Consider the following 17896-nt stretch of genomic DNA (forward strand, 5'->3'; position numbering starts at 1 on the left):
GAGGTTTAAGGCAAAGAGAGAAGTTCACCCTCAGTCCTCAGGGAGACCACCGGGGCTCCCAGCTCAGCCATGGGCACACCCCCCGGGCTGTCCCAGCCACAGATGGACATGTGGACTGGTCTTTCCCCAGACACTAAACAGAAGACAGTGTGGAGTTATATATAGATAATGTGTTTGTTTATATATATATGTACTTGGTGGGAAATATATTGAATATATTTAATTTACACTGTACCACACCTTCAAAAATAAAATGTATATTTTAAAAAACAAGAAAAGACAAAAAGTGATAAGAAATGATTATTTACACATTTTCTTCCTTCCTCTAGATCCTGGAGGATTCTGAGTTCTTTTGAAAGACAAGATAGCCACATGTTCCAGAACTGTGGACTCATACACGCCTGGTGTGTGTGCTTACATGCATGCAGACGTGTAAACACACATATTTATCTTGAAAGAATGTTCTCTATAGCAGAAGCAGCCACTCCAAGAAAAAAAAAAGTAAAAAAAGAAAAAATAGGGAAGAAAAGAAAAAGGAAAGGAAGATGATGCCATCTCCCTCTACAGAGCCTTCTGCCTGCCCAGAAGCAGTGAGCCATGAAGAAATGGTCTCATTTCTTAGACCCTGGCTGGCACCCAGGGTGGCTGATGGAGCCTCGGAAATTCCTGGGGCCAAGCCAGGAGGAGGGTCGCCCCACTGCTCTTAGGCTTTGGGCCACACACCCCAGACCTTTAGCCCCAGAACCTTGAAGCGCTTCTGCATGGAGGCCGTGCCCAGGGCAGGAGGGTTAGGCCTGCGGCAGGGCTGCGGCAGGACTGGGGACAGTGACACAGACCACGGATGCAGACGCTGTATGCACAGGGTTGGGCCTTGGTGAAGAGGAGGAGGAGAAAAGAGGAGGGGGAGGGAAGAGGAGGGGGAGGGAAGAGGGGGGGGAGGGAGGGAGTAGGAGGAGGAGGAGGAGAAGAAGAAGGAAAAAAGGGGAGGAGGAGGAAGGAGGGAGGAAGAGGAGGAGGGAGGAGGAGGAAGGAGCAGGAGGAAGGAGGGAGGAGGGAGGAGGGAGGAGGAGGAGGAGGGAGGAAGAGCAGGAGGGAGGAGGAGAAAGGAGCAGGAGGAAGGAGGCAGGAGGGAGGAGGAGGAGGGAAGAGGAGGAGGTGGGAGGAGCAGGAAGGAGGAGGAGGAGGGAGGAGGAGGAGGAGGTGGGAGGAGCAGGAAGGAGGAGGAGGAGAGGGAGAAGGATGGCAGGGGGGTGAGGAGAGGGAGCTGGGTGAGCCTTCGGGCCTGGGCAGCTGCTGGTGAGCGTGGAGCCAACTTCCCAGGGCAGGCCTGGGATATGCTGGGTGGCGTCCCAGGGCCAAACCCCAGAACTGGCCCAAGGACCCTGAAGTCCCCTCTCACTCGCCAGGTCCCCTAAGCTCCCCAAGGCCTTGAGGTGTGGCCCCTCCTGCTGTCCTCACCAAGCCAACACAAACAAAGTGGCAGAAGTCATAGACCAAATAGGAGCTATTTATTCGGTTCACAGTCATGTGAAATGCAGCAATAAAAAATCTTTGGACTTCAGCAAGTTGTTTTAATTTTTTTTCTTTTGAAATAATAAAAAAGTGTCCAATGTCATATAATGGAGCTTAGGGGATTAAAAAAAGATGAAACCCTAAGCAGCCCCTTCGCAAAAAAGAAAAAAAAACCCATAAAATTAGCATAATCTCATAAACACAAAAAACTCAAAAAATATTTTATAGTCAGATATTTTGGATTTTATAACGCCTGTAAATTACATATACATAGAATATTGCAGAACCTTAGCGAACACACGATATTTTCACTGTTAATGCTGGTAGAATCTTTATACACTGGCCCTTTGTGATTTTCAATTATTGCATTGTTTCGCGCGGACTGAGACCTGGCCTCCACCCTCGCCCTACTCGCTGTCCGACTTGCCCTCCTTGGCCGTGGTGGAGTGATTGTACAGGCCCTGTGCCATGAGGTGCACGGCCAGCGTGTTCTTGTTGCCCGTGGCCTTCTTGATCTTGGCGCGCTTGTTCTGGAACCAGATCTTGATCTGGGACTCGTTGAGGCTGAGCTCCTGCGCCAGGCTCTGGCGCCGCTGCTCCGTCAGGTACCTGTTGGTCTGAAACTCAGCCTTGAGCCTCTGCAGCTGCTCGGCGGTGAAGGCCGTGCGCGGCCGCTTGTCCTCTTTGTTCGGGTTCTTCTTCTTTGGTTTTCGAGACCTGGGACCTGGGTAGGTGTGGTGGACAGACAGAAGCCAGGTTACCTAGAGGTGTGCCACCCAATAGGCACCGGGAAGGAGGCAGGGACCCGGAGAGGACAAGTGACTCGTCCAAGGCCACTCAAGGCTGAATGGCCAGATGTGGGGCTGCACTTGGGACTGGGCATGGCCTCATGTTGACTCCACCATCTGGTGAGGGAGGAGTGGGTGTGGGGTACCTGGGGCTGTGGGGCAGGCCTAGTAGACAGGTTGATCACAAACCAGGGGTCTTTAGACAAAAGTAAAACTCCCAGGTGTAAGCAAAGCCCCCCAAACTTTCTTTCTGTGCTGGTTTTTCCTAGCCCTTTCTGAGGCTCTGTTCAGGAACAGGGATGGGGGTAGGTGCTGGGAGAGAGGTGAGGGGAAAAGACCGATGAAGACTGCAGGGCAGTCACGGAAGCAGTGGGTTCCCTGGGGGCTGTGCTGGCGACCCTCATGGGGATACCCCACAGGGTGCCAAGGGCTGTGGGAATCAGGGCAGGTGGGCCCCGAGGACAGGAGGGGCTCCGAGTGTCTGCCTCCACCCAAGCTCCTCTATGACTCCCAGCCCAGCCCTCTGTGGGCCAAGTTCACTCCTGTAAGGATGAGGCGGGCATGCACTTCCCTCCTGGGTGGGGAGGAGCACCAAGCTACTGGGGAGTCCTTCTTCACCCACTGGAAATCTCCCAGGTTTCCTGTCCAGGAGAGGGGATCTGGGTCTGGAAGGGTACTGACAATGGAGACCTGCACCTCCTTTTCCCCAGACGAGGGGCTGCTTCACTGCGGGCAGCAGAGTGGTCCAGCTGACCTTGCCAGGTCCACACTTCTGACACTACCCCCTGATTCAGACCCTGTCCTGGCCTCCTCCCTGTGGACCTGCCCATGTTTGGGGCAGGATCACTCTAAGGCTCCTAGAACCTGCTATCCACGGGGAAAGGGCAGAGGGAGGAGAGCAGAAGGAGGGACATATAATCAGTTTCTTTTTGGTGTTAAGAGGCTCAACTCCTTGGCATTCCCCATGAGGGAAGAGGTGGGCAAAGCCATTGGTGACAGGCAGTGGTGGCCTCGCCTCTGGGTTTCAATTTGTGAGGTGTGTGAATCAGCTTTAAGGAACATCTGGCCCCAGCTTCATCAGAGGTCCCTGCCACTGGAGGCCAGAGAAGGCTGGACCCCACAACCTTCAGGGCCAGAGAACTGCCAGGCACCCTGGGCAGCAGAGGACTGTGGATCACATTGCAGGCCCTGAGACTGCACCTGGCCAGGTCAAGAGAGTGGACGAGGGTGCTGCGGCTGTGCCCAGCAAAAGGCCCAGGGTGAATGCCAAGCACTCCCTCCCCGGCAACTGAGACTGGAGCTCTCTCCAGGAAACCAGCCTGGAGAAAGAGGGTCTGTGGGCATCACCAAGGGGGCAACAAGGGCAGCTTCTAAAGCAACCCACAGGCAGGCTCACCATTCTAGAGAGCACACACCCTACACTTGGGCACCCACCCCACGTGCACACTCAGGGACTGTCTTATACCCAGGGCTCCACATCAGTGGGCCTGGCTTTGGTGGGGGTAGGTGCAGATTTAGGCATGGGGGTTGGCCCTCTGGACCCGTGATGGGGGATGGGGCACAAGGCTCCAGGGGAGGCCCGGGCAAGACCAGCCCCAGCCTCTTGCTCCCAGAGCCCATCTCTGTCTCCATCTCCACTCCCTTCCCCAGAGAAGTTCGCACCCTACCCCCAAACTCCTCTGGTCCTGGGGCTCTTGTTAATGCACCCATGAATCAGCCCTCAAAAGATACCATTTTATGGAAAGAAATCTCCCTAAAATCAGAATTTTTAGTTCCCCTTTTTTTCTTGATTTTCTTTCAAAAGACAAATACTTAGGAGTCTCAGAAACAGAATCAAACCTCCCCAAGAAAACTCTCTCCGTCTCCGCCGCTTCCTTCGGAGACGCCAAATAACAAAAACGTTATCTTGCAGGGATGTTTTAAAGCCCATGAAGATCGGAGACTTGGGCTGGGCTAGGCCAGGCGGAGGGCGAGCCCAGCTCCGGGCAGTGGAGGCTGGAGCAGAACTCCAGCGCCGCCTCACAAAGCCCGGCCGAGGCTCCTCGCCCGGCATCGTGAGCCTGCATGTTAATTAAATATTAACAAAGGAGGAAGAAGAGAACAATGGAGCAATTTCAGTTCTAGCTGGAGAAACCTGAATTCCATCAGAAGTACACGCGTATTTCTGCAGGAAGACGGAGGAAGGGTGGCTCACTCCTGCTGTGATCTGGGCAAATGACCCCCGCAAAATAGTTGAAGGTTTGGGGGTAGCCGGGATCGGCTGCTAGCTCCGGGTCAAACAGCCCACTCCTAATGGCGGTTCCCAGCTGCAGACCCGCATGGACAGCAGTTGATGATTTCTACAAGCACATGGACTTAGTTTTTTAAAATCCCAGATCTATGAAAAAATACACCCAGCATCTCTGCACGGCCCCTGCGAACGCTGCCTCTTTCCTATCGGCAGCCCCCAGGAAACCTTGCCAGAAGGTCCTTTCTACTGGGCAAGGCAGGTGCGGGGAGGGACGACCGCCTCCCTTGTCCTCGCTGTGTGCAGGAAGGGGGCTGAGCCCCACCGCTGCGGGCTGGCAAACAAAGTGGAGCCCAAGGAAAAGGGCGCCTTTATTTTCACCCTTCCCTGTGCGCGTCCTCCTCCGTCCCACCCGCCAGCGCAGGCCGGAGGAGCAGAAGGCAGAGCGGCAATGGGCCTCGCCTTTTCTTCCCCGACCACAGCCGGGATAACGGGATGTTAGGACGAGTCTGGGGTGGGTTGGGGTGGGGGTCCGGGCTGGTCTGAGTTAAAAGATCGCAGGGAAGAGGCTAAGAGTGCGCATTTCTGGCCCATCTTCCAGGCACTCCGTTCCCCGCACCCCCACCCCCCACCCCACAAAACACCAAAAAACCAGAAAACTACGGTGGAGGAGACGTGGGCTACGGGCTGCGACGAGATGCCCCAAGGCCAGGTGGAAGAGAGAGAGAGAGGGGACGGGGGGGGGGGGAGAGAGAGAGAAAGAGAGAGAGAGGAGGTCCTGCTGTCCTAAGAAGTCTGTACCCCCTAGCGAATCAGTCCTGCCGCTCGATGGACTCCTGGCCGCTGCCCCGGCCAGCGTCAGCTTCACACATATGGTGTGAGTCTTTGTGCGAGTGTGCGGAGGAGGTTCGAGACGTTTTCCTCCCGCTAAGTTCCCGCGCCAGCACCGCCCCCCCAGCTCCACGGACCTCCCTGCAGCGAGCCGGGATGCCTGGTCCCCGCGGGCTCACCTGAAGAAGGCCGGTCAGAGTAGCGCGTACAGTAGACCCAGGCCGGCCAGAGCATGGGCTGCGCACCCAGGGTGGCGCCGGCTTGCGAGCTGTCCGAGTCCGAGCTCACCGACAGGTCGCCGCCGCCCAAGCCGCGGGCCTTGAGCGCCCCGTCCAGGGGGCCGCCAGGGTCGCCGCCTTTCTTGGCGCCACCAAGCAGCGACAGTGTCTTGGAGCCGCCTTCCCCGTCCCCCGGAGAGTCGCTGCCGGCGGCGGGTAGCTGCCCGCCAGCCCCGGGCGCACACGACGGGTTCTGCCGGGGCTCTCGGGAGCCGGACCCCAAGAGCTGCTCGGAGCCGCCCGTGCCGCCGCCTCCCTCCGCACCACTCGCGCTGCCTTCGCCGCCGGCTCCGCCGCCCCTTCCTCCTCCCGCGCCCGCACAGCAGGTCCCCGCGTCCTTGCGCCGGCCGAACTCGGGCCGCAGGATGTTGTCGATGAAGAAGTTGGTGATGCGGTGCGGGTGCTGGTGGTTGCCGGGCGCCTGCAGGACCGCGGGCAGCATCAGAGGTCGCCGGTGCCCGGTGTCCGCTTCGCCCGGGCTGCTGCTGCCGCCGCCGCCGCCGCCGCCCGAGCCACCGCCGGGGCTGGATTCCAGCTGCCGCTGTCCCTCCACCGCCGCGGCCGACGCTTCACCGGGCTTGGGGTCATTTTCCTCCATGCTGTTCACAGTAAATCCCAGACTGGTGCTCCGGGGACGCCCTTCCAAATCAGTCTTCGGCCCTCCCGCGGCGCACTCGGGGACCCCCGCGCCCCCACCCCGCCGAGTCTTCCGAGGGCGTGCGCGGCGGCCACGGCCAGGGCTGGGGTCCTAGAAGTCGCCGGCCGTGCTCGGCGCGGAGCCACGTTTGAATCCACGAACCGGGTTAGAAACACCACGAGCCGGCCCGCTCGCCCAGACGCCGGGAGATTCGGCAGAGCCAAGTCCTCGACTTCGCAGCGCGGCCAGGCTCTAGACAGTCACGAGAGTCCGGCGGGGACGCGGGCCGCCTCCCGGGCTCCGCGCTCCTCCAGGCGTCCAGCCGTCTCTGGCTCCGGCGCTGCAGCCTGGGCCGCCTGGGGCGAGAGCTGCGCGCATGCAGGCAGCGTGCTCTCCCGCGCTCACGCCTGCCGCTGCCGGCTCCGGCCGCCGCCGCCGCCCGGACGTCCCCGCCCGCGCGCCCCAGCCGGCCCTCGAGGGTGCGGGGCGCCCGCGGTCAGAGCGCCTGCTGCCGCCCGCACGCACATGGAGGCCCCCTCCGCGCGGCCGCCGCCCCGCTGCGGACCGGGGCGCCCCACCGGCGTGCGGCCGCGCCCCCGCCGAGCCCCGCGGAGCCCCGCGGCCCGAGTCGCATGGGTGAGGGACGCGAGGCCAGGGCCCGGCCGGGCCGGGCTGGGCCGCCCGCACTCCCCGGCCTTCTGCCGCCCTCGCCGCCTCCGCTGCCGCTCGGGCTCGGCAATTTCCAGGCCACTCGGCGCAACCTGAGACACTTTCACTCTGGATTTTTGTTCTTATTTTTAACAGAGCCCCCTCGAGTGACGTCGCAGGCCGGTCTCCTGGACACGTGCCTCGGGCCAATGGCCGCGGCGCCTCGCGCCCACGTGACGCTGCGGCCGCCGCTGGGTGACAGGAGCTGCCCGCCGCCCCTCCCCCCCTTAAAGCGGCCGTGTCCCTCGCTCGGGGTGCGGGAGCCCGGGAACCCGGCGAGGCCCGGGATCGCGTCTCCTGTGCTCGCCCGCTCTTTCCCTGTCGCTTCGCAGTTCAGGGCTCTGAGCCACCCCGCGACGGCCCCGCCAGGTCACCCCGAGGCGCGTAGGTGGACACGCACAGGAAGGTCGCTATTTTTAACATTTCCATATTGTTTACCGTGGGGTGAAATCCCACAATTCCTTGCACAAAATGCATAAATAATATTAAATGAGCTGCCGAGATACAAAGGGACTTTTGTGGTCCGCTTTCCTTGCTGGTGGAGAGGATAGTGTCACTCCTATTTGACTGCGTAACCCCGCATCTTCCTGTCTTAAACGCAGAGCTGGCGCGCAGGACGCTCCTCCTGCAGACACTTATTGTAAGTGTGCGTGTGTGTGCGTGTGCGTGTGCAGGGAGGCGCGTGCAGACGGCCGCATTACACCCGGGGACAGCGACCCTCATGAAACATGCATAGCGATCCGGAAGAGCCGGGAAATGCAGCGTGCCGCTAGGTTTGAGAAGGGAGAAATCCGGGAGCCTCGGAGGTTCTAAAGGAATCCTTTTTGAGAAGGAAAGGAGGGGTGGCGGTTCAGCGAAGCCTTCAAAACCAAATCGCCCGCCCCCCTCCAACTTCTCTGCACTGACTGAGGAGCTCCCAGACTGGTCATCTCATTTTCTTTATTTTAAAATCCTTTAAACTAGTTTTGCAGAGCAGGGCCAATTTGAAAGGAGAATTAGGAATCCAGTGGCACAGGTGGGAGCTCCAATTGGTTTCTCCCTCCTCTCTCTTCATAGATCTTTCTAGACTTTCCTTCCAGCTGTTGTCAGAGTGTCCAACTGGAAGTTCTGTTTCCTCTTCTCTTCCCCCTCCTCCCCCGGGCTCCTTCCTATTTGCTCTTCTCACTGGTTGTTACCCCAGGCTCGCCTGTCAGTCATCTAAAATGCATTTTTATGGAAATGTGTGAACTCCTGGAAACCTGCGAAAGGGCAGCTCTGAGGGTGCGGAGCGTTTGCACGCCATGAGTACCCTCATTGCCGGGAAGGCGGGGAGACTGCAACCTGGTCAGGCCATCCTAGGGCTGCTTGGCCCTGGGCAGCCTCCGGGTGCTCAGCAGTCCTGACCCCCGCAGAGGCAGCCAGTGGGGAGCTGCCAGGTCCTGGGTGAACTCCGAGAGTCTGGGGCAAGCACCTCCCAGGCAATGTGGCCTGCCAGGCCACCTGGAGGGCTGAAGGTTGCGCCTGGCCTCCCGTCCATCCCAGGGGCTGTCCCTAGCTCAGCAGGCTTCAGAATGCTGGCTAGGCTGCAAGAAGCAACAGTTCCCACAGCACCACTCCCAGGAAAATGAACCTCCCAGGAGGGGAGAGAGGTGTTGGGCTGGCCACCTGGCCACCACAGGTGGCTCTGGTCAGAGTGTGCCTTCTGTCCTCTGGTCTTGGGCAGGGTGGGGAAGCCCCTTCTCACTGGGGCTGATTCCTCCACTTTTTCTTCATGGGAGAAGTCCTTACCAAATTTTCTGGCTAGGCACACTCCTGTCAGGGGTCCTCCCTGAGTCTCAAAGAATCAAACCTGCCCCCAGGAAAATAGGACCGGTGAGTTTGTGAGAAGTCTTATTGACACTTGGTTTTTTTTTTTTTTTTTTTTTTTTTTTGCGGTGGGGGGGGTTTAGAATTTTCTGCAGCTCTGGGAACCTCGATGATCACCAGTCAGGAAAGGGAGGATGCTATGACTTTGGGTCTCCTGAACCTGGTGTGGAGGGAGGGAGCCTCGAGCAGTTTTGCTCCCTGCAGAACCATCCCAGGCTAATGGCTCCATCTGTCCCACGAAAACCAATTAGGGGGCTTCCTGAGAAGTATTTTCTGAATTCTTAGGACTCTTTGCTTCTGAGAGCCTCAGTATATAAATGGCCCCAGGACGCTGGTCTTCAGCCCTGTGCTTTCCAGCCACCCAGATCCCAACTCGTGGCTGCAACAGAGCCTCTGGGAAGCATAGCGTCACCTCCAGGGCGCCAGGCCGGCCGGTGGGCGGAGACCTGCCCGCCCGGGGTCTGTGGGCCGCGCCACAGGGCTGGCTGGAGAAAGAAGAGGCATTTCGGGGTTGCTCACCTGGAAGGGAGGAGGGTGAGAGGTGGCGGGAAGAATAGGAGAAAGAAAGAAATGAAGAGATAGCTCGAGGGTACCGGACCCCCCAAAGTGGACACAAACACTAAACAACTGCGGGAAAGCGTTGAGAGAGGCACCGTTCAAAGGGCCCGGGAAGCTGGGATGGTGCTGCAGAAAGTTAAGCTGCCCAGGGGCTGGGCGGTGCCAAGCTCCACACACATGGCACTCTCCGCAAGGTGTTTCAGGAAGCTTTGAGAAGCGCGCGTGAGGCCCGGGCCCGGCCTCCTGCCCCAGCTGGGAGGGCGCCTGGCATTTTCTGGGGATGCGGAGCAGTGGCCTGTTTCTCCTCCGCGATGCCAGCCTCGGCTGCCACGCGCCCGCGAGCTCAGCGCCTCCGCTTTCTCCCCCCAAACGACCGCCGCCCTCACGTTCGGCCTTTCTGCTCGGATCAAACGAGCCCTCACCAGACATTTGTTTCTCCTAGCATGGAAAGTGAGGCTGCGGCCGGGGAACTCCGTTTTCCTTCTAGCCTCACCCGGGAATCGGAGAGACCCGTGACTACCCGCTTGCGGAGGACGGTCCTCCATATTTCCCAGGCTCGCTGCACAAAGAGGGACCTCGGAGAGGGAGAGCAGGAAAGCAGCTTCCAGACGCCGGGAGCTTCAGGACACGGACGCTAGTTTTGCAAACAAAACCTCGGCGAGGCACCCCGGAGACGCCGGGCTCCCGGCTGCCGAGTCGGGCTCCCGTTTTATCTAAAAACAAGGCCAGAGAAGGGTGACTTTTCCGGCACCTATGCGTCTCCTCACTCCCCTTGCTTCTCTAGGCTGACGGGACAATTGGAAAAATGGACTCAATGAGAGCCTTTCACTCTTCACTCGCCACGGCCTTGTCACTCGCGGGACAGAGACGCCCAACAATCCCTGAGGGCGAGATCTCCACCCCAGTCAAAGCAGGCCGGCCCAGCCCTGCGCCCCCGGCCTTGAGCCGAGCCCCGCAGGGCCAGGCCCCAGGCGCCGGGCGGAGAATTGGGGCCGATTGGAGAGAAACATCTCCCCCGGGCGGTCAGAGAGCCACCCTCGCCTCCCGATGCAGATGCTAAAACCGGACCTGCAGACAAAGGCCAAAACGCAGGGGCGCCGGGAGCAGGGGCGGGGCGGGCGGGGCCAGCGGGCGAAGAGGTTGTGTGTCTGCGCTCACCTCTGAGCGAAGGAGGACCGACCACAGTGCGAGCTCAGGGACGGAGTACGGGAGGCAGAGTCTAGGGTTTGGGACTTCCTCGGAATAACCTCTGGAAGGAAGGCGTTAAATGAAGGACCGGCGGGCCTGCCAAGGGCTGGGAACTTCGTGGGAACTGGGGCGCTGGGCCCTCGGGTGCCAAGCGCTTCGCCTTTCCCCGCCCCAGGCCCGCCAGGGGCGCGTGTGGCGCGGGCCGAGCCTGGTGGGTGGGTTGGCGCCGGCAGAAGCTAGTCAGGGAAGGGCGGCAAGCAGTCGCATTGCACGTCCTGGCTCTTCCCGGATCGCCGGAGAAGCGCCTGTGTTCAGCTAAAGCTCCTGGGTGTCGGGGAAGCAGAGTGGGCCAGTCGCCCACGGGGGACCGCCCTTCTGTCCTGGCTTGATGCTTGGCCCAGGCTCCCCCGGGAAGGGGGCAGCTGGGGGCACGTGGGCAGATCTCCAGAGCTGGCGACTAAAAATGCAGAAACTGTCCCTCACCTGGTGTTTCTGCAAAGCGGTGGCTTCTGAATGAGAATCCGAAGGGTGGCTGTACTCGTGCGAACAATCCCCATACCCAAATCGGGACCTCTGTGTGCACTCCCCCTTCCGGCTCTCCAGCGCCGGGAGAGCCTTATTCTGGATGACCTGCCTTCCCAGGAATCACCTTTTCTCTGCAGCTCTCTGCCTGCACTCTTATCCTATTTTACTGCTGTTCTTATTCCCTAAAATTTGGACTCCTGTGGAAGGTGGGCCCACTTCCACTCAAGGCCCACCCCTGAGTCTCCCCAAACAGATCTGCACCCTGGAGTCTTCCTGGAGCCCCGGGAGGGGCTTGCCAGCACAAACTGTTTCACCACCTAATGTCTGCACTCACGGAAACGCCTCTTCAAAATCGCAGCCAGAAGACAGTAGCATCTCTCAAATAATCCAGAGTCAAATAAGTAAAATCAGTTTGACAAAGGAATTCGAAGAATGGCTTGAGCTGGCTAAGCACACCAAAACAGGAAGGAAAACACAGAAAAGGATAATGAGCTTTGAAATAAATTAACCACCTTCTCCAACCTGCAACCATTCACAGATGGAAGAAATTCTAGTATGCATCCTCTGTCTTCCTTTGACCTTTGGAAAGAAAACAAGATGTTCAAAAGGAACTCCCGAAACACCAGCCCCACCTCACAGAGGCTGAAATTTTCTTTTCTTCTCTTCCTTCCCCAAAGGCTACAAGTAATCACAGTGTAGCTTAAACTCCTATGTCGTGACTTTCCAGCATTTTTGGAAATGGAATTTGTGTGGTTAGAGATTCACAAAATTTTAGGCAAGTGCAGGCTTGGTTTAACTCAAACCATCTGAATCCAGCGCAGCCAAACTACCTACAGCTTGTTAGATGATATCTCATTAGTCTAGGTTTTATGAAATGAAGAAAATATCTAAACAATCACCCCCACTCCTAAATATCACAATGAATCATGCTTAACTGGGAGAACTCAATTAACTTATATAGTGGCTACGTTGGGGGAAATATATTTTTAAAAATATATGTTAACTGATTTCTTTTTTATTGATCAAATATAAATATATAAAGATACATAGTTTTATATAAAAAGGCAACTAAATTGCAAATTAAATTCAAACATTTCCTCTACTTGGTTAAACGATTGATCAGTTCCTCTGAGTTCCATAAAGTTTTCCGTTTCTGGGCCGGGCGCGGTGGCTCAAGCCTGTAATCCCAGCACTTTGGGAGGCCGAGGCGGGTGGATCACGAGGTCAAGAGATCGAGACCATCCTGGTCAACACGGTGAAACCCCGTCTCTACTAAAACTACAAAAAATGAGCTGGGCATGGTGGCACATGCCTGTAATCCCAGCTACTCAGGAGGCTGAGGCAGGAGAATTGCCTGAACCCAGGAGGCGGAGGTTGCGGTGAGCCGAGATCGCGCCATTGCACTCCAGCCTGGGTAACAAGAGCGAAACTCCACCACCCCCAAAAAAAAAAAAAAAAAAAAAAAGTTTTCCGTTTCTTTAGCACGAGCATCTTTAATTGGCACACTTGCTTATGTGTTTGGTATGGGGGAATTCCTGTACCCAATCAATCCCTGTGTTGAGTATAGAAGCTCGTGTGAAGCGTGGCGACCTTTTACAAGCACAAAGTCTCATAGTGACCTTCGTGGACGCACACGCGGAGGGGCACTGTGCCACCCCTGCATCATGGACTCCTGCCTCTGGCCTTGTCCAAGGCCCAAACCACCCTTCCCAGGGCAGCGGTCCAGTCTCACTCCCACCAGGGATGGAGACCTGCTGTGGAGCTCTGGACCCACTCCCTTCCTTTTCCTCTCATCCCAGCACTTCTGGCTCCACTTAAAGAAAAGCTCAGTAGACCAAGATTTCTCAATTAAGGCACATTATAGAAGTGCCCGCTTTCTCCCCTAAAATATTCCTTTTTCCTGTTGGAAACTCACTGAAATATTCCAGTCCCCTCCAGAAAGGCTGTGTGCTGTAGTTTATGTTACGGAGTTGCAGGCTTTTGTGTGTCTCACATCAGTTAATCCCCTAAGACACAACAGCCTCTGTGATGACGGCAAAGTTGAGCAACTCGACACCATTTGGAGCATTAACACAGGCTAGGAGAAAGAAATGAGATAGGCGCGCGAAGATTTCCCGTGTATGGAGCGAATGCTCTTGAATTCCTCGGGATTTACACCTCCCCATCTACTAGGAATGAGAAATGCGAGCTGTTCTAATTCACTGCCTGCTTTTAGTTCTCTGTTCGTCCTGCCAGGGCTAATTTTGGCTGAGGAGCAACCTTTGGGTTATAGATGTTAGGGGTCCGCGCCTAGGGGGAAGGGGGACTCTGAGCTCTGCCAGCCTGGCCAGAAAGTTTGGTACCAAGGCTCGGGGCGCGCTCCCAGGGCAAAGCACGGGTTCCCCAAACGAGGAAGGTTGGGCGGCACTTAGGGTTTTCTGTCTTATTTGCAGACACAAGTTCGGCTGCACCTCGTACAAAGCAGCCCTGAAAGTTCAGGCTTGAAGACCGAATGTGGAGCTCAGGTGTCCTTGGGTTGGAAGCCTCGCTACGAGGGCACTCTCTGCAGTCGGCTGCCAGAAACGATTTCGGATCAAGATCCGCAGAGTGGTGAGCGTCTCCCACAGTCCGAGGCTGAGCTGACTGCAGGCTGAGAGCCCTTCTGCCCGGAGGAGAATCTCCTTTCTGCAGAAACTGCTCCTGGAAAACACAAAACAGAGCAAAAAGAAGGGCAACGCGGGTCTGCGCGCAGGGGAACTCCCTCCCCGGGAAAGGAGGCGCCTAGGGCTGACACACTTGCCAGCGGGGTGCAGGTGGGGCAGACTAGAGTGAAAAGCGGGGCTTGTGGCACACGGGTCTCCCTCGGGTCCGAGGGACAGAGGGCAGGCACATTCCAGGCACCTGCTGCAGTCCCGTCTGCTCTGCGGAGCGGGAGCCGGTCCCGAGCTCCCCACATCTCCCGGGAATGACTCATCCAGAGGCTGGACCACCGGGCAGTTGTGTCGGTGGGGAAGCCCCTAGCTGGATTTTCCTTCCGCGCGCTCCCATGTTCGAGTGCCCATGCCCGGCGGGAGCTGGCTGTGCGATGCCCGCGGTGGGGGGAGTTTCGCGGAGCCCTGGCCTTGGCTCATTAGGGTGTGCCCCCGTCTTTTTCCTCCAGAATTAGAGGTCTCTGCAGGGGGCACAGCCCCTCTCCCCCTCTCCTAACTCCCCTCCCCATCTTGCCTCGGCCGGAGCTAAGATGTGGGGATCTTCCAGGACTGGATCCCTAGGAGGCCCCAGCACTTTTCCTCCGAAGGTCAAGGAAATCAGGTCCCTTCTCTCTCCTCGGCGCTTTCGGAGGGAGCAGAGAACCTCTGGGCGAGCACGATTTTACGGGGGATTCCTAGTGACCTGCCCTGTGCCCAGGGATACCCCAAGGAGGAGGGAGGGAGCTCTGTGGAGGGGCGGGGTGAGAGTGGGTGTCTACACTCGCGTCCTCTGGCTCGGAGCAGGACCCGGTGGATGCGCCCTGGCCGAGCTCCTGTCTCCTAGGGATGGGGGGCCTCGCGCCCTGTCGGGACCCTTGGTTTGACAGGAGGGCCAGGGCGTCGGAGCTCGGATCCGACCGGTGCCCGGATCCAGGAGGCGGACTCCTGGGCTCCGAACGTTTCTTCCGGAGCGAAAGCTTGCTCTTCCTTCCCCCAAGTCCCGAGGGGGGCAGGAGTCGAAGGGAGCGGCGGGAGCCGGGCCTCCTCCCATCGCCCAGCACCCCGGGCACGCCGGCCCTGGGACTCGGCTCGGGGGAGCAGAGGGAAGGCCCGGGTTGAGGGTTTGTGAATGAACCTCCGAGCTCTTTGCAGCTCACGGATCAGAGGCTGCGATCGCCCCACCGACGTGGTCCAATGAGCCGCCGCAATAAGCGCTTAGCAAGGAAGCGGGGCACGGCCTGGACTCGGGGGCTCCGCGCAGCTCGGGGCCTGAGGGGGAGGGGCCGAGCACAGCAGCAACTTCAAAGCCGGTTGTCCGGACTCAGCGATGGGTGGGGTCTCTCCGGGCCGCGCGGTTCGCGGGGGCCTTCCATTCCCCCCACCACCCCGCCCGCCATCCCGCCGGAACGCCCAGAGGCGTTCCCAGCCCAGTGATAGTGACTCGGACTCCCGGCTGTCTCCGCGCCCTCCGCTCGCGCGTCCTCGGCGTCTCCCCTGGGACCTGGGGGCGATCACATCCTGAGACCTAATCCGGTTACTTCCGGGCGCGGGTCTCCACCGCCTCCCGGGCTGGCTGGACTTGCTTCCCTTAGTAGCGGTCTCATTCACAGCTCCCGCGCCGCCAGCTCCCCTTTCAAAATTAAAGTCTTTGGCCGCCTCCCTTACGTTCTCCCTGAGAGAGGAGGGGAGGGGAGGGCATGGGAGGGGAAGGGAGGGGCGGACACCCACGCGTGCCCGGGAGGGGCCAGCACAGCCTCCCCGCTCCGGCAGCAGAGGCCTCGGGCCCCTCCTCGGAGGGAAATGGATGAGCAGACACCAAGCTACGCGAGCCCCGACCCCTTCCCAGCCGGGGGTCTCCGTGCGCTCCAGAAGCGCACCTGGAAGCAATTCTCCTCGCGTAACCACCGCCTCCTAAGGCTCTCCAGCATCTTCACATCTCCTAAACATTTGCACATTTCCGCGCTGTTTTCTGGAGGTCCTCGAAGAGGGGGAGGGGAGGTGGGGTGCTGTGGGGGCGGAGAAGGAGAGAGGTCAGGGGTCAGGCAGGATTACGGCTCGGCTCGGTGACCCCTCTCATCCTCCGAGGCCCAGGGAGAGGGTCTGAAGCGGGGGTCCGGACCTCTTTTGCAAAACTGAGCTCTGGGGGAGGGTTTGCGTCCTACGAATCACTGAGAAAGTCTAAATGGGGAAGGCTGGGGAGCGGCCGGGGAACAGAAGATGGCAGGATCCCGGGGCCTGCGAGAGAAGACGGGCGTGCACCCCCAGTGATCGCGGCACGAGGCGGCGCCTCTTACCGCACCCCGCTACAGCCAACTCGGCCTCCGCCCTTGCGGCGCAGGGAACCGCACGAGTCCAACCAAACGGGCGAGCTCCACCCGCGCAGCGCGGCCTCAGCTCCGCGCCTCCCTCCCACTTGCTGCGAGGAGGTAGGAAGCCCTCTCTGCCGCGCCCTGGCTCCCACCGCAGGCCTCAGAGAATAAACTCTCTCGGGGGAACCGAACTGTCCCCACCCTCTGTCTCAGCCTCAAGAAGGACTTCCTGAAAATATGGCAGCCAAGAACAGGGTGAAGATGTGCCCCCGAGATCTCCTTCTCCACCTCCCCTGCCCGCTGTCCCTGAACCTCCCCACTTCCCACCAGCCCAGAGGGGTCAGGGCTTGACCACCAAGAACGACACTGCCACCGCCACAGTGCTGACGAGTGTCACCATTGTCCTCCAGCTCCAGCAGCCGCCTGGACGCCTTCTCTGGAAGGCCGACGGGCACCTCCAATTTCACATGCCCTGGCTCAGAGCACAGCTGACCCGGCTCCCCCTGCTCCCCCATTGAGCCTTCCCAGTTTTTCCCAGGCACCCAGCTGGCCGCCCCCCAGGAGACATCCCTGATCCCTCCTTTTCTCTCTAGAGCTACCCCCTGTCCATTAGCAAGGCCTGTTGGCTCTGCCTCCACATCTGTTCCACAGCTCCGCGCTTCTTCTCCGTCCTCCACTAGCCCCCAAACCCATTCTCCCCCACCTGCAGGGTCGCATGGCATCCTCACCAGCTCTCCACCTCACAGGTGCCCCTTTGGTCCACCACTCTCCGAGAAACAGAGTAAGTTTCAGATCAGACCTGCCCTTGATCAAAACTAGTGGTTTCCACGTGCGCTGAGAATCAGACACATCCTTAAAGCGTCTTTCAGGGCCCCTTGAAATCACCTCCTTCACGGCAGGTTCTAAGTGTAGTTTTGCCAGCTCTTGAGCCTCCAAGCCATGACCACCCCAGGGCCACAGGATCTAAAATGACTCCCTAATCCAGTTGTGTTCCCCACAGCCCTTATGGCTACTTGCAGTTGTAAAGGTGTCAGTGCGTTCATTGTCAGTCTCACCTCTAGAGCCTGACCTTCCAGAGGGCAGGGCTTTGTCTTCTTACAGGCTGTGGCCCCGCTTCTGGAAGAGGGGCCGTCACACAGTAACATCAAACCAGTGCTCCCAGACCTTTTGGTCACGGGACTGCTTTAGTCTCAGAAATTTGTGAGCCCCCGGCAAAGAGCTTTTGTATATAACAATAGATTTAGACATCTATCTGTAATTTGTGCAGTATTAGAAATTGAAATGGGAATGTTTAAATATATTGATTAATTGATTCCTTTACAATGACAATAAAAACTCACTTCATGTTCACTTAGCATGTTTTAATGAACATTTATTATATTCCCACAAACAAAAAAGTCTGAAGAGTGGTTTACATGTTTGCACCCCTCCTTAATATCTGGCTTAATAGAAGATAGTTGGGTTCTCATTTTTGCTTCTGCAATCCATTATTTTGGTTCAAATAGGTAAAGAAAATGCAATCTCTCCCAGATACATTGGAATATTTTATTAGCCTTGGCAGATAATTGTGGAGATTCTTCGTTGATATTATGCCAAAATTCAACAAATGGTGGTTTCTTGAAGGTTGATTGTAATGTGGCATCTGAAACCATGTCAATGAACATTTCATACTCTATTACATTAAAATCCATTGATCTAGCTTGCGCTTTGAATGGCTCATTTGCCCACAAAATCAATCTTTCCTTTCTTCCTTCCTTCTTCCTTCCTTCCTTCCTCCCTCCCTCTTTCTTTCTTTCCTTCTTTCTTTCTTTCTTTCTTTCT

The 17896-nt window shown here is 57.8% G+C and overlaps 1 protein-coding gene across 1 annotated transcript; it reads right to left on the minus strand.

Moving 5' to 3' along the window:
• Positions 1 to 1193: 1193 nt before the first annotated feature.
• EN2 (engrailed homeobox 2) lies at positions 1194 to 6655 on the minus strand. Its single transcript, XM_032244917.1, has 2 exons — positions 5538 to 6655; positions 1194 to 2236 (listed from the first exon to the last, which is right to left on the minus strand). The coding sequence occupies exons 1-2, from the start codon at positions 6232 to 6234 to the stop codon at positions 1920 to 1922; spliced, it is 1014 nt and encodes a 337-aa protein (XP_032100808.1). The 5' UTR covers positions 6235 to 6655; the 3' UTR covers positions 1194 to 1919.
• Positions 6656 to 17896: the final 11241 nt, after the last annotated feature.

The sequence above is a fragment of the Sapajus apella genome, unplaced genomic scaffold (genome assembly GCF_009761245.1).
Source record: "Sapajus apella isolate SASKATOON/1434 unplaced genomic scaffold, GSC_monkey_1.0 scaffold56, whole genome shotgun sequence".
Taxonomy (NCBI): domain Eukaryota; kingdom Metazoa; phylum Chordata; class Mammalia; order Primates; family Cebidae; genus Sapajus; species Sapajus apella.